This window comes from Bufo bufo, chromosome 5, assembly GCF_905171765.1.
Source record: "Bufo bufo chromosome 5, aBufBuf1.1, whole genome shotgun sequence".
NCBI classification, from domain to species: domain Eukaryota; kingdom Metazoa; phylum Chordata; class Amphibia; order Anura; family Bufonidae; genus Bufo; species Bufo bufo.
The window spans coordinates 79,311,072-79,326,438 of record NC_053393.1 but is presented as its reverse complement, the minus strand read 5'-3'; the positions used below and the strand labels follow the sequence as shown (position 1 = coordinate 79,326,438).

The following is a 15,367-nucleotide window of genomic DNA, read 5'->3' as shown; positions in this document are numbered from 1 at the left end:
ATGTGTAAAAACCAACGCTCATGTACACAGACCCATTGAAATGAATGGGTCCAGATTCCGTGCGGGCGCAATGCGTTAGCATCACGCATTGCACCCGCGCGGAATACTCGCTCGTGTGAAAGGGGCCTATGAGTCAAAAAAAGCCTTTAGACATGAAAAAAGAAAGGCCTTATGCACACGGACGTTGTTTCAGTCCGCATCCGAGCAGCAGTTTTGGCGGCTCGGATGCGGACCCATTCACTTCAATGGGGCCGCAAAAGATGCGGACAGCACTGTGCAGTGTGCTGTCCGCATCCGTAGCTCCGTTCAGTGGTGCGCAAAAATATATATAACCTGTCCTATTCTTGTTTGCGCTTTGCAGACAAGAATAGGCAGTTATATTAAAAGCTGTCCGTGCCCTTCCACAAATTGCGGAACGCACATGGACGCCATCCGTGTTTTGCGGCTCCTCGGTTTGCAGACCGCAAAACACACAACGGTCATGTGCATGAGGCCTAAGTAACATACCCTATGTAATGCTTATTATTCTGAACCTATAGGACTTAAAAAAAGGATAATACATGGACTTTGTACAAATTAATACCTGCATAACTTCACCTGCTTAAAAGACAATCTGGAGGTTGTAAAAGATGTGACTGCAGTAAAACCATCTTAAGTATAATGGGAACAACAAGGCTAATGGAAGCAGAGCGGCTCAGTCAAGGTTAAGTGATTGATAGAAGAATTCCCAGAATCGCCATTAAACCCAGTAACACTGGGATCGCCGTAACCTCCTGCATGTGTGCAGCATATTTATCAGACGGAAGCAATGCTTGTTTGCAAGGAATCCACAGTTTCCTCTCTGCCAGAAAAAGCCATGTTAGGCTTCTATTTAAAGCTCCAGATTGGCCAAGTAGGAAATGGCATGTTGGCAATAGATTAACTTTGTGGCAGTGCCAACTGGCCCGCAGCTACGCAGTGTGCAGGATCATTTCAACATGCATTCCCAAGTTACAAAAATTGTACTTTACATAAATACTGAAGAGCGTGGCCCGCGTCCAGGAAAAGCAAAGACAATAAGCCCTGGCTTGCATGCTCGCCTTTATCGGATGAATGTCAGAAGAAAAACAAAGTCCCACAATCTAAAGAAGTCAACACATGTCTGGGAAGCTCGTGAGGTCAGAAAGAAAACGAAAGAGAGAGGGAAAAAAAAAGTGATAGTTTTAGGTTCATTTACAACTGGGAGCTCAGAGCTAGTTTAGTAAATACCGCAACTACTTCTTAAAGGAACAGAGACTATGGTTCATCCAAAACATTTCCAGTCCTTGTCCCCTTCCAGATGTGCCATATTGCATCCATCTTTAAAGTGTCTGTCCGGTTCAGAAGATCCTTTTACTTATAGCCTATTCAGGTTTAAACAGGTTTTCAGAGATTTTGATATTGATGACTAGTGTTGAGCAAAGCGAGCTTCGGATGCTTCATCTGAAGTCGTTTCGTTCAAAACTTCGGAATAATACTGTATGGAGATTCGTCTCTGTACGGTATTAGAATGTATGGGCTCCTATGAGCCGAAGTTAGTTATTCGCGAAGTCGCGCGTGACTTCGTTGAATAACTTCGGTAGTTGATTTTTAAAGTGGAAAACCTCTTTAAAACTTGAAACCGAACTCGTCTTTGGTTCCGAGGTACTAGTCAGAACCAAAGCAGAGTTCGGTTTCAAGTTTTAAAGTGGTTTTCCACTTTAAAAATCAACTAACGAAGTTATTCAACGAAGTCATACGCGACTTCATAAATAACTTACTTCGGCTTATCAGAGCCCATACATTCTAATACTGTACGGTATTAGGGTTGTTGCGATACCAACATTTTGATTCTATTTCGTTACCATAAAAAAGTATTGCGATACTCGATACCATGAGAAAAAAAATTAAACACCAAAACAGCCACGTGCATTCCGCATTTAAAAAAATGGCAAATCGCGCAGTTTTTATTAATTTTTTTTCTGTTCCAGCGTTCACCGCATAGGAGATTTTTTTTTATATTTTAATAGTTTGGACTTTTTAGACGTGGCGATATTTGATATGTTTATTTAATTATTGTTTATATGTTTTATATGTAAAATTGGGAAAGGGGGTGATTTATACTTAATATTTTGGTGTTGTTTTTTTTTTACTTTTTATTTAATAACTATTTCCCCCCCTTAGGGGCTACAACCTGGGATATTTTAATCCCTTGTCCTATTCACCCCGATATAGCTCTATTAGGGTGAATAGGATCTCACACGCTCCCTGCTGCCCTGTGCATAGTACACACAGCAGCAGGGAGATTACCATGGCAACCAGGGCTTCAGTAGCGTCCTGGCTGCCATGGTAACCGATGGGAGCCCCAGGATTACACTGCTGGGGCTCCGATCAGAAGCTGCCACTGCCACCAATAAGAAGGGGAGGGAACCCTGTGGCCACTGCCACCAATGATTTTGATACTTGGAGGGGGGGGGTTCGGCGCACTGCGCCACCAATGATAATTGACCTTTAATACAGCAGATCAGCGGCAGTGAACCCTTTAGGTGCCGCACCTGAGGGGTTAACTGCTGCTGATCGAAGCTCCCTGTCAGAGGCAGAGTGCCGGCTATGCGATTCTGCTGCCGACACCTGCCTCCTGTATTAAAGGTTAAAGAGGACCTTTCATGGGTCCAAACATTGTAACTAACTATCAGGATATGTAGCACGGCGCCCAGGGATTTCCCTGCACTTACTATTATTCCTAGGGACAGCTCCGTTCGCCCGCTGTGGCCCCCGGTATATTCTCCCGCTCTATATGCTAATCGCTAGCATCGGACCAATGGGGAGGAGACTGCCCTTTTTCTCAATGGGCGTTCCTTCTCCCTGGCTGTAGCGCTGTCCAATCAAAGCGTAGAGCGTCACAGCCAGGGAGAAAAAAAAAAACTCACCTTCTCCCTGACTGCGACGCTCTGCGCTTTGATTGGACAGCGCTACAGCCAGGGAGAAAGAAAGCCCATTGAGAAAAAGGGCAGTCTCCTCCCCATTGGTCCGATGCTAGCGATTAGCATAAAGAGCGAGAGAATATACCAGGGGCCACAGTGGGCGAACGGAGCGGCGCCCAGGAATAATGGTAAGTGCAGGGACATCCCTGGGCGCCGCACTACATATCCTGATAGTTTACAATGTTTGGACCTATGAAAGGTCCTCTTTAACCTTTAATACAGGAGGCAGGTGCCGGCAGCAGAATCACATAGCTGACACCCTGCCTCTGACAGGGAGCTGCGATCAGCGGCAGTTAACCCCTCAGGTGCGGCAATTTACAATGGTTTACAATGTTTGGACCCATGAAAGGTCCTCTACTATCATTGGGTCATCAATATTTGATCGGTGGGGTCCGACTCCCAGCACCCCTGCTGATCAGCTGGTTGAGGAGGCGGCCTCTTCAGCGGCACAGGGGGGAGGGAGAGAGTGACTCCTTCTCCCCTGTGCTGCTGAGGGAACATGAGGGAACATGAGCGTGCTGAAAACAGCGCGCTCATGTTCTCTGATGCTAGGCTGCGCAGTAGGGCAGCCTAGTATCGATAAATGTCAAATCCCGGTATCGTATCGATACCGGGACAAAAGTATTGATTGGGTATCGATATTTCGATAACCGCAACAACCCTATACGGTATTATTCCAAAGTTTTGAACAAAGCGACTTGGGATGAAGCATTGGAAGCTCGCTTCGTTCAACACAATTGATTATCTATCCTCAGGATAGGTCATCAATATCAGATCAGCGGGGGGTCTGCCACCTGGGACCTCCGCCAATCAGCTCCTCGCAGCTTTCCAAGCACAGCGCTGTCCACTGAATCGCAGCTCAGCCCCATTAACTTGAATGGGACTAAGCTGTACCTAGGCCACTGGCCTAGGAAGAGGCCGCCTCCTCAAACAGCTGATCAGCAGGGGTGCTGGGAGTCGGACCCCACCGATCAAATAATGATGACCTAATCTGAGGATAGGTCATTAATATTAAAACCTCTTTAACGGAGCCCGATCCTCTGTTCAGGATCATCATCTACTGACCAGTATGGAGAGACGTGTCTCACTCTGGAGGACCTTTGCTATCCAGCATTACACAACTTGCTGATTTGAATTGACTCTGTGTAATGCTTAATTTCTCCTGTGGAGGCACTGCAGGGAAACTGAACACTGGATTTCTCCACAGAGAATTAGCAGATTGCCTAGGATTTTAGCAAGGTGACACTGTCATCTGATTATGGTCAAAGGACCTTCTAAAAATGAGGATTGTCAAAATAAATACCAAATAAAATTTTAAAAACAAAAGAGTATTATCCAAAGAAATATGGAACCAAAAGATACAAAATTATAAAAACAGTCCCTACAAGCGAGCTTATCTCATGAACATGAGGTTGAAGGGGCCATACTATCTAGTAAAGAGATCTTCTATATTGTAGGGGCTTTCAAAAGATCAATTACGCCATTTAGGTGGGCACTTCTGGTTGCCAAAAAAAGCACCTGTGTCGTCAGAAAATGGCTTATTGTTTAAGGGTACTTTCACACTAGCGTTTTTGTTTTCGGGTATTGAGTTCCATCACAGGAGCTCAAAACCGGAAAAAAACTGATCAGTTTCATCCTAATGCATTCTGAATGGAGAGCATTCCGTTGAGGATGCATCAGGATGCATCAGTTCAGTCCCTCTTACGTTTTTTGGACGGAGAAAATATCTCCAGCCACGAATACTGATCACTTGCCGGAATGCCGGATCTGGCATTAATTTACATTGAAGTGTATAGTGACGGATACGGCATTAAGTGTTCCGGCAAAATGGATCCAGCTTTCCGGTCTGCGAATGCGCAGACCTTTAAAAATGCTAAAAAAAATTATACCGGATCCGTTTTTTCCGGATGACACCTGAGAGACTGATCCGTTATTTCAATGCATTTGTCAGACGGATCCACATCCGGATCCGTCTGACAAATGCCATCAGTTTGCGTCCGGATTGCCGGTGACGGAACTGCCTGCCGGAATCATCTGCCGCAAATGTGAAAGTACCTTTAAATCATATATTTTTGTTTAACATATTTTTTTTTAAGACTTTTTGATTATGTTATATTTAATTCTCCATGTTAATATCTATAATTTAACAAAAAACAAAATCCTGCAGTTTTCGCACACTCGCTACTAAAGGTGGATTTACACGGCCCGATTGTCGGGTGGATGACTGGGAACAAATGTTCCTGCAAACACTCTTTCCCGACAATCTGCCTGTGTAAATGTGCCGCTGATCACCCGATGTATAAGCGAAATACTCAGTTCATCGGGGGTGATCCGTCGTTCTTGCAGGCACATCCATTATCATTTCTGGGCAGCAGATAGTGTGGTCTAAACAGCAATCTGCTGCCCAGAAACAATGCAGCTGTATGTGGATGAGGGATCGCAATAGCCATGGAGGTGATCGCAGCATGTAAATGCAGTGCTTCACCTCAACTGAACGAGCAGCCGACTGCCGGGAAGGAACGTTTCCTTCCTGACAACCGGCTGCTCCTCGGCCAGTCTAAACCCGCCAATGGGCAATATGTTGTATTAATCACAATTTCCTATAGATAATAATGCAGATATTTAGGCAGCAGTGGATTGTGGTCCCCACCCAGATGTCTTTACTACAATACAAGGAGATAAAAGAATGAAAGGAAACCCAAGTGACAATCAAGGAGACTTTTCTGGTTGCAGGCGAGATCACGGTGTAAATAGGGCTGAACTGCAATACCCGGCGTAGACCATGGAGAATAGTGGCGCTGTCTCTAGACAGAAAGCTGGGCTTTTTCCCTAATTCCGGACATCCCCTTTAATAAGTGGAGAGCCATGTCACAACTTGTATATAACTCTTTCACAATATGCCGGAGACCGTGCTATCATTTTCTCTCTTTAATCCCCCCCATTTAGCATGGTTTCCGGTGGGCCATTATAGGCAGTAGTTTAATTGGAGAGGTACGAGTCTACCCCCAGCTTATCTGATTATCAGCATTAAAAGGGGATCTAGTCTTTTCCATTTTTGTCATTACATCTTAAAACTCATGTTAGAAAATTAGCCGCTTACCTTTACGGACCCGGCGCAGCTAAATGAAATTAAGAGGCCTGAGTGATTCCAGCTGCGTGCTGGATGATTACATTAAGCTAGAAAATATTACACTCAGAAATCAAGCTGAGGCAATCAAATCATTAATCTGTAATCAATACAGGCTGCTCGCTGAACAGATTTTCTGTTTCATACAGTTGCATTAAATTTCACTGATTGTAGAGAATAAGGGATCTCCCCCCTCCTCTAAAAATGCCTATTTCTGTTTTATTTTTATCCCCGGCTTATTATTTCCTGCCTCTTGGATGAGGGTATTCTCAGAACCGCTCTTCACTAAACTTCCTCCCCTTCTGAACTCGTCTCACAGTGGGAACAAAAAATGAAAAGGCAACGGATAAATAAGGATCACTAATGACCCTAAAACAAGGAGAAGAACCCCCCCCCCCCCCCCCCCCCCCCCCCATTACCTTACAGGGGAAAGGCCGTGTACAAGTTCAAATGTAAAACAAGCTCACAGGCCTTCTGCCCACCACCGTATGTGCTTTGGGGTCCGCAAAACAAGGATACTGCTGTGTATGTCCCACATTTTTCCATTCTGCATGTCCTTCCATATCGACCGTAAAACAGACAAGAATAGAACATATTCTTTTTTTTTTTTTTTTTGCGAGTCATACAGCCAAACTGATGCAGACATCACATGGATGATATCCACATGCTGTCCGCATATTTTTGCAACACCATAGAAATGAATGGGGGTCCTCAGGATAGGTCATCAATATCAGATGGGCGGGGTCCGGCACCCCGCAGATCAGCTGTATAAGTAGAAGCTGGGAACCCCCTTTAAAGAGTAACTGTCTTTTTTTTCTTTTTATGTAATTGGCTTGGTCTCACTAAGTACTCCTTAGTTCCCTAGTCAATACTTTTCAATAGATATTGAATTGCCTAGAAATTGCAGCTCTCTCTTTGCTCCCCCAGGCATTTCAGTGGTGCTGCTAAAACAGCGTTGTTAGGTGTCCTCTGTCTCCTATCTTGTATATACAGAAGACAGAGGACTTAACAGTGGGCAGCAGTGATGGCCAGTTCGCCAGCGAACACATGCGGGCTGCCATCTTTAGTAAGGTTAGACTCCCCCGTCCGGCGATGCACAGGTAAGCCCTTACCTGTGCCGGTCTGAAATCAAATGCAGTCACCGGGAGCAGGCAGTTCCGAGAACAGCCATCGGGGACCTTCATCGGGCTGTTCTCGGAACTGCCTGTTCCCGGTGACCGCATTGGATTTGAGACCAGCTCCCGGCACAGGCACAGGCACGGGTTTACCTGTGCATCGCCGGACGGGTGAGTCTACCTTACTAAAGATGGCAGCCCGCATGTGTTCGCTGGCGAACACTGCAAACTGGCCATCACTGGTGGGCAGTCCTGAACGCTGCGTGCGGCTCCCGACGGACCGCTGAAGTCACTTGCTTCTAGAGAGATGTAATTCCCGCTCTAGGGACTAATTAAGCACCAATCGCTCTCAGGAGGAAGAAGGTGTGTTTAACTGTGGGAAAAGCCGATTGGTTGGAGTGAGGCTGCATGTTCCCAAGACGAGCCTAAGTAATTCTGGGTAGTTAGGGAGGGCGGTCTTAGCCTCAAGGTAAGGGCATCGGTGGCCATCTTTAGGAGATTGTCAGAAAGAAGTCTTGTGAGGAGCGGTTGCTATGGACGGAATCTTATTAAACAAGTGGTATGTGAACACAATAATTAGTGATTATGGAATATCACCACAGCAGCAACAACATATATGAAAATTGAATTCTGATTGAAAATATGACAGTTGCACTTTAAGAAAGAGAAAAAAACAACATTAATCTAATCTAATGCTCGCTTTCATGCTCATGTAGCAATTATGAACATTGCACAAAGAGGTAAATCCACAATGATCCCCAGCAACTTTTTAAGGCCTCGTTCTTTTCTCCGTTTTGAGATCCAGCAGGTTGTTCCGGCACAGAGCAGCCTGCCGGATCCACACCGACTGCGACGAGGTCCGGTGGTGATCCAGCCGATTTCCAGCATGAACGGAAATAGACAAGCGCTGTACTCTGCCATCTCCAGCAGTTCCATAGACTTTGAAAGGAGCAGGTGTGGCCATGCTCATCTGCCACTCTATTCAAACTGCTACTCATGAGGGACCGCCGTTCTAGTCCTAGGTACGGATCCCAGCAGAGGGGCCCACAACGATCAAACATTTATCCTGCAGATAGGTGACAAATCTTTATTGTGAAAAACTTATTTCTTAAAAGGAAGAAGCACTCCAGGATATATATTTTTCTCCTCTATACTGCAGGATGGTCCATTATTACAGAATTAGGGCTCATGCACACAAACGTATTGCGTTCCGTAATATACAGGCACCAACTGCGTGCACGGAGCTGAAGCATGGGGCGGAAGCCCACAGAAGCACTACGAAGCATTTCCATGGGATTTGGCTCCGTTCCTCCACACCACAAAAAAAAAAACAGAACATGTTCTATTTTTTTGTGGTGTGGACTGAATTTTGCAGATCGCGGACCCATTCAAGTGAAGACACACAGACCACTATCCGCAGCACGGGGCACACACGTTCGTGTACATGAGCCGTTATACAGAGGCTCTTGTGTATGCCTTGTGAATACTTGTTTAGTTGATGTGCCATTTATAGACTGCCTTCTTGATTCCTTCTTTTCCTCCCCCCAACCTATATTTCCCATCATGCCTCTGAGGCAGAAGAGGCAAAGTCTCATCATACTGTTCTGAGCTAAGTTCTACCTAAGTGCTGCAACTAACAGAGCAGTGACAGAGCTGCTGTGATGCAGAAAAGTTTTACAACTCTACAGGTACTCACCTACAACCGTATATATCACTGTGTACCGGTCCATTAGACCACATTTTTCGGACTATAAGACACACCTGACTATAAGACGCCATCCAGGTTTAGACCACGGGAAATTAGAAAATAAATATTTTCTACAAATTAAAACTTCCCTGGTAGTTTAACGACATGGAGGGGTCAATGTCTAGCATACGCCCTCAAGACGCTGACCTCTGTGTGACATCTGCGTTGTATCAGTTTTGTTTTTTTGCGGATCCATTGTAATGATGCCTATTCTTGTCCGCAAAATGGATAAGAATAGTACATCAATCTTATTTGTGGGACTGCAGAACGGACATATGGATGCGAATAGCACACGTGTGCTGTCCCCATTTTTTTGAAGCTCCATTGAAATGAATGGCTCTCCATCCTCTCCGCAAATGGTCGTGAGAATGGGGCTTCATTTTCTAGCACAGAGGAGGTTAATAGTATTGAACAGCTTCTGTTAATCCTATTGGGTCATCATTTATCCACTGAAATATGCTATGGCGCATGTGGTCACATAATAGAAGCATCAACATCACAAGTTACAGTGTACAATACAATATCCACTGTGTAGTCCTCTTCTTCTTACTGGTCTGCCTCCTACCACTGATGACGTCATCAAAGATCCTTTAGCTACATTAATGCAGAGCTTTCATGTATTTCCTTGCTGCCTGGGGACCAAGGGTTTCTCACAGTCCCCTCCATGATCGCTCACCCTCCTCTCCTGCCTGTCGTGATCACATAGATCGGTGTCAGGGAGGGAGAAAGAAGTGTGCAGATGCAGAGCTCTTATTGACAGAGCAAAGTGTTGTATGAGCGCTCTGCAGGATCATTAACTAAGCAGTCAGGGAGGTCTGGCACTGCTGGAGCACCCCGACTACAGACTATAAGATGCAGGCACCTGTAAGGATTTTTTTCCTGCTACAAAATTGAGTCTTATAGTCCAATAAATACTGTATATCTTCAGCATTATTCTATGCATGGGAGACATACAGAGGAACAAGGAAGATGGATCCAGGTGGGCAGGGAAGGAGCCTGAGAGCTGCCAGGACAGAGTTACAAGGTAACTCACAGGAAGTAATCCAAGAAAAAGAGATTGACCGCTGCTGTCTACACACTGGAGATCACATAACTAGTGATTCATAATCAAAGAGTTGAAGCCTTGAAGGGTCAGACTGGCATGAACCAAATTTTACTGCTAGAATACTGGTGGCGAGTAAGCATTATAAATAAAATTAAAAAAATGGAGTGGTTTCTTTAAAGGGCTTCTGTCACTTCACTAAACTCATTTTTTTTTTGTCTCCTTAAAATCCTTATGCTGCGATTTCTCAATATATAGGGCTATTACTCAGTTTGGTTCAGTAGTTATATAAAAAAACTGACTTTTATAATATGCAAATTACCTTTCTAGCAGCAGGTAGGGCGGCTACCTGCTGCTAGCAGCCGCATCCTCCATTCATAATGACGCCCCCCTCCTCATGTTGATTGACAGGGCCAGCGGACGCGTTCGTTCTCTGACTGGCCCTGTCTGCATTCAAAATCTGGCGCCAGCGCCGTACCTGTCTTGAGTCGGCGCAGGCGCACTGAGGGGAGGCTCCATCCTCAGTGCGCCTGCGCCGATGACGTCACATGTACACCCGGCGCAGGCGCACTAAGGATGGAGCGGCCGAGCGAGCGTCCTCCACTCAGTGCGCCTGCGCCAACTGAAGACCGGCGCGAGATTTAAAACGCAGACAGGGCCAGTCAGAGAACGAGCGCGTCCGCTGGTCCTGTCAATCAACATGAGGAGGGGGGCGTCATTATGAATGGAGGATGCGGCTGCTAGCAGCAGGTAGCCGCCCTACCTGCTGCTAGAGAGGTAATTTGCATATTATAAAAGTCTGTTTTTTTATATAACTACTGAACCAAACTGAGTAATAGCCCTATATATTGAGAAATCGCAGCATAAGGATTTTAAGGAGACAAAAAAAATTATATATGAGTTTAGTGGAGTGACAGAAGCCCCTTAAAGAGAACCAGTCACCATGAAAATGTGAAATAATCTGCAGCATGTTGCAGAGCAGGAGGAGCCGAGCAGACCGATTTATAGTTTTATGGGAAAAGATTCAGTAAAACTTGTAATTTGTCCCTTTATATTCCTGCTCATTCTGGGCTTTCAAGTCCAGGAGGGGGTCCTATCCGTGATGGACAGCCTTCCCCCTATGACAACTTTTAAGCATTACCTTTTCTTACTAAATTAGATATTTTTAAGACCAGAAGTAAAGATACTAAAAGTAGGGAGGGCATCAGTAATAACTTGCAGTTCTAGTACTATATTAAAAAATAAACCTTGACCACAGGTTTCCTGAATAGCAATGTACTGTCCCAGAACAAAACCACAAATATGCAACACAAAAGTCACATAAACCAAGGGCTGACAAAGGGAATATGTGAAATATAACGCTTCTGTGGTATAATCGAGCATTCCTGCATTAACACGGTGCATCGTACTGCAGAACTGGAGGTAAAGCTTGAATTTAGAAAGTGGGCCCCATGATCTAGCACTCCATACATACTAATGGACTTTTCCTATAACCAACATTTACCAACCATCCAGAGGAAAGACATTGGGGACCCTCAAAGGTCATGAGAACTGGGTTCTTCTGAAAATCCCCTGTGTGAATGGAGCAGTAGTAATTATGTATGACCACCACTCCATTCACTGATTATGAGATGGACGTTCCCATGACTGGTGGCCGGTACCCCACATTCATCACCTATACTGTGGATGGGTGGAAAGTCTTTCAGAGCGGTAATACGGCTCTCATTCTAGTGCATGGAGCCTTTACTGTACCTCCTGTACTAATCTACCAGAATGGTCCCATGTTCATGTGTGTCCGCATTGCTGAAAAATATGATGTTTTAATATATGCAAATGAGCCTCTAAGAGCAATAGGGGCGTTGCCGTTACACCTAGAAGCTCTGCTCTCTCTGCAACTGCCGCACCCTCTGCACTTTGACAGGGCCAGGCGGTGTAAACGTGATCACATATAGACCTGTCAATCAAAGTGCAGAGTGCACAGCAGTTGCAGAGAGAGCTGAGCCACTAGGTGTAATTACTCATTTGCATATATTAAAACATCATTTTTCTCAGCAATGCGGGCACATATGAACATGGGACCAACACAGATGCCTTCAGCTGCCAAGTGCACATGTAACAGGTCAGTCGGTGTCATAGGTACAAATCTGCCCTTTAATATGCTTGCACATAACAGTCACAGACATAGAATCTGCTTATAATGATACAACTGTGAAAAATAAGTTTTTCATTAAAAAAAAACAACACTTACCCTCATTGGATGAATATCTGCATAAGGGGGCTTCCCTTCTGCCATTTCTATTGAAGTAATTCCCAAAGACCATATATCCGCTACACAGTTATACCCAATTTCTTGTATCACTTCAGGAGCCATCCAGAACGGGGTCCCAATTACTGTGTTACGTTTCGCCATTGTATCCTATGGAGAAAGAAAAATATCTAGATGTTTATACAGATCAGTATAGAAAGGTATCAGGGCCGACCACCGCACGGGCCACTTACAGTCAGCTGGCCTGCAACTCCGAAATCTGCCAGTTTAGCGTGACCTTCCGTGTTGAGGAGGATGTTGCCGGCTTTTATATCTCTGTGGATCTTCCTCATGAAGTGTAAGTATTCGAGGCCTTTTAGTGTGGATTTAAGAATAGTGGCAATTTCATCCTCTGTTAACTGAAAGATAAACCATACATGTATTTCAGTAAAAGAAAAAGAGAAGACTTTCTTCCAAAAACAACAGCATCCTGTCCCATGGGTAGTGTTTGATATTGCAGGTCAGCTCCATTGCAGTCAATGATGGGGCAGAGCTGCAATACCGCACACAAACCTGTCCTATAGGACTTCCGAAAATAGCAGAGCGAGCGATCAGCTATCACAAACCACTAAAGAAATCCATACGGCCACATTATATAAAAATATATAAATCGAAATCTTTATTAGTTCAAGTATAGGAATAAATTGATCACCAGAGAGAAAACGACAAGATGGAAATCAAATACAGAAAATCTACAGCGATCAGCTATATTCAGAAGTCCCATAGCGGTGAATGGGGAAAGCCGTGCATGCGCAGCGTGCCTTTCGTCCATGCTGAAGCACCGTTCTTGAGACAGGAGCAGGTGCCAAATGTGGGACCCGCACTTATAAGGCAATTATAGCATATTTTATTTTTATTATGCTCACTCACGGCGACATATTCTGCAGCGCTTTACAAACATTAGCATCAAGCTGTCCCCAAAACCTAAGTTCCCTATCAGTCTGTCTTTGGAGTCTGGGAGGAAACCGGAGAACTTGGAGGAAACCCACACAAACATAGGGAGGAACTACAAACTCCATGCAGATGTTATCCCATCAATATGCCATAAATGGGGAATGCCCCTTTAATTTATATAGAATAGTATTAAATGAGAAGAAAAAAAACCTCCAGAAAATGAATACTCACTAAAACAAACACTATATCTCTGTACATTGAGCAAGTTCCTTGGGACAAGCAAGACAGTCCACAAAGTGTCAATATATCCTTGAAAATATGTCCATTTCAAAGACAGAGCAACAACATGACTACGGTATTGTATAGTAGCAGTAGCAAAACCCTGCCGAGCTATGCCGAGGACTTTACTCTAGAGGGGGCTGACAACCTGGTCAAATATCTGCTCTGCCTGCGAAAGGTTAAACGCTCTCTTCCCATTTCTCAATTCCCACTTCAAAGTCCCATTTAGGGTTGGCCAGCCCTTGCAGAATGCAATATCATGCTCTGTGGTAAGTGCAGATGTTTTTCCTGAGCAGCTGGAAAATGTACAATCTGCGTTATCTACTGTGATCAGCAAACAGGGACGTTTCTGAGGTTTAACATGATTGCAAATCCGGCCATAATAAAATAAAGGCTGCTTCACCTACAGATTAAAGGAGACAGAAGCACACAGGCAAACAAACTCAGAGCGTTCACGTCGGCGCGGCTGGTAGCGCTGCAGGCGGTATGGTCAGAAAGGAGCATTGTGCAGCGAGGGAAGACATTTGGGAAGTAGAGGTGGTTGGTTCAGTGCTCACAAGATTGAAGGGTAGGGAGAAAATGTATTTCGCCTGAATCCATTAACATTCCTTCCTCATATTGCAGTTACTTTCTCTTGTTTATGGTCACCACACATAATTTGTAATTTTCCAGTAGTTTCTATTTTTATGCAATCGAGATGTAAAACAATTATGGAGCTTATTAGAAAAGTTTCCACTGCAAAGCTTTCTCAGCGTTCTCCTGTTTCAATGGATGGTGGCAATCAACTGAATAGTAATGACAATTAGGTCCATATTACACAGACTGTATAGTCAGATACGTAAGAGCAGTCACTTATAATAGACGTCTCTCCTGACACTGTCCATGGTACTGATAATGAGGAAGATGCAACCGTCACTGGACTTCAGTCTGATAACAACTGGAAACCAGTGCAGCAATCAGCAGATCGCTGCAGATCCAGCTTCTCTATTCCCAAACAATCACCGAGAGGAAGTCATACATCAGAAATGTAGCATTGCATGGCAGGTAATCTGAAAACAACTGCAAACCAGTGCAGCAATCAGCACACCGCTGCAGATCCAGCTTCTATAACCCCCAGCAATCACTTAGAGGAAGCTACTGGAAACCAGTGCAGCAATCAGCACATCGCTGCTGATCCAGCTTCTATAACCCCGAAGGATCACTCAGGGGAATCTACTTCTGGCCATACATCAGAAATGTAGCATTGCATGGCAGGTAATCTGATAAAAACTGGAAACCAGTGCAGCAATCAGCACACCGCTGCAGATTCTGCTTCTCTAACCCCCAGCAATCACTTAGAGGAAGCTACTGGAAACCAGTGCAGCAATCAGCACACCGCTGCAGATCCAGCTTCTATAACCCCCAGCAATCACTTAGAGGAAGCTACTGGAAACCAGTACAGCAATCAGCAGATCGCTGCAGATCCAACATTTCTAACCCCCAGCAATCACTCAGGGGAGGCCACTTCAGGCCATACATAGCATTACATGGCAGACCAATCATCTAACAACTGGAAACCAGTGCAGCAATCAGCACACCGCTGCAGATCCAGCTTCTCTAACCCTCCGCTATCACTCAAGGGAAGCAACTGGAAACCAGTGCAGCAATCAGCAGATCGCTGCTGATCCAGAGATCATCAGCAAAGGGTAAAGTAAAATCACATTTCTGACTCAAAAGGAATTCCTCTTTTCCAGAAAAAATTTGATTCTAACTTTAGGATATGTACTTCAAGTATACATTTAAAAGTATAGGAAGCATTTTATTACATTAGAGACCCCCCTGATTCAAGAAAGAAAAAAAAAATTAAATAATAAAGGGTTTGTCCCACTAATAACACT

General features: G+C 44.6%; 1 protein-coding gene across 1 annotated transcript in view; it reads right to left on the bottom strand.

Moving 5' to 3' along the window:
- STK3 (serine/threonine kinase 3) overlaps positions 1-15,367 on the bottom strand; it is a 234,541-nt gene that overhangs the window by 179,979 nt on the left and 39,195 nt on the right. Inside the window, exons 5-6 of the mRNA XM_040432421.1 lie at positions 12,512-12,676; positions 12,261-12,428 (exon numbers count right to left, since the gene is read on the bottom strand). Coding sequence (XP_040288355.1) covers positions 12,261-12,428; positions 12,512-12,676 — 333 coding nt within the window. The remainder of the gene's footprint in view (positions 1-12,260; positions 12,429-12,511; positions 12,677-15,367) is intronic.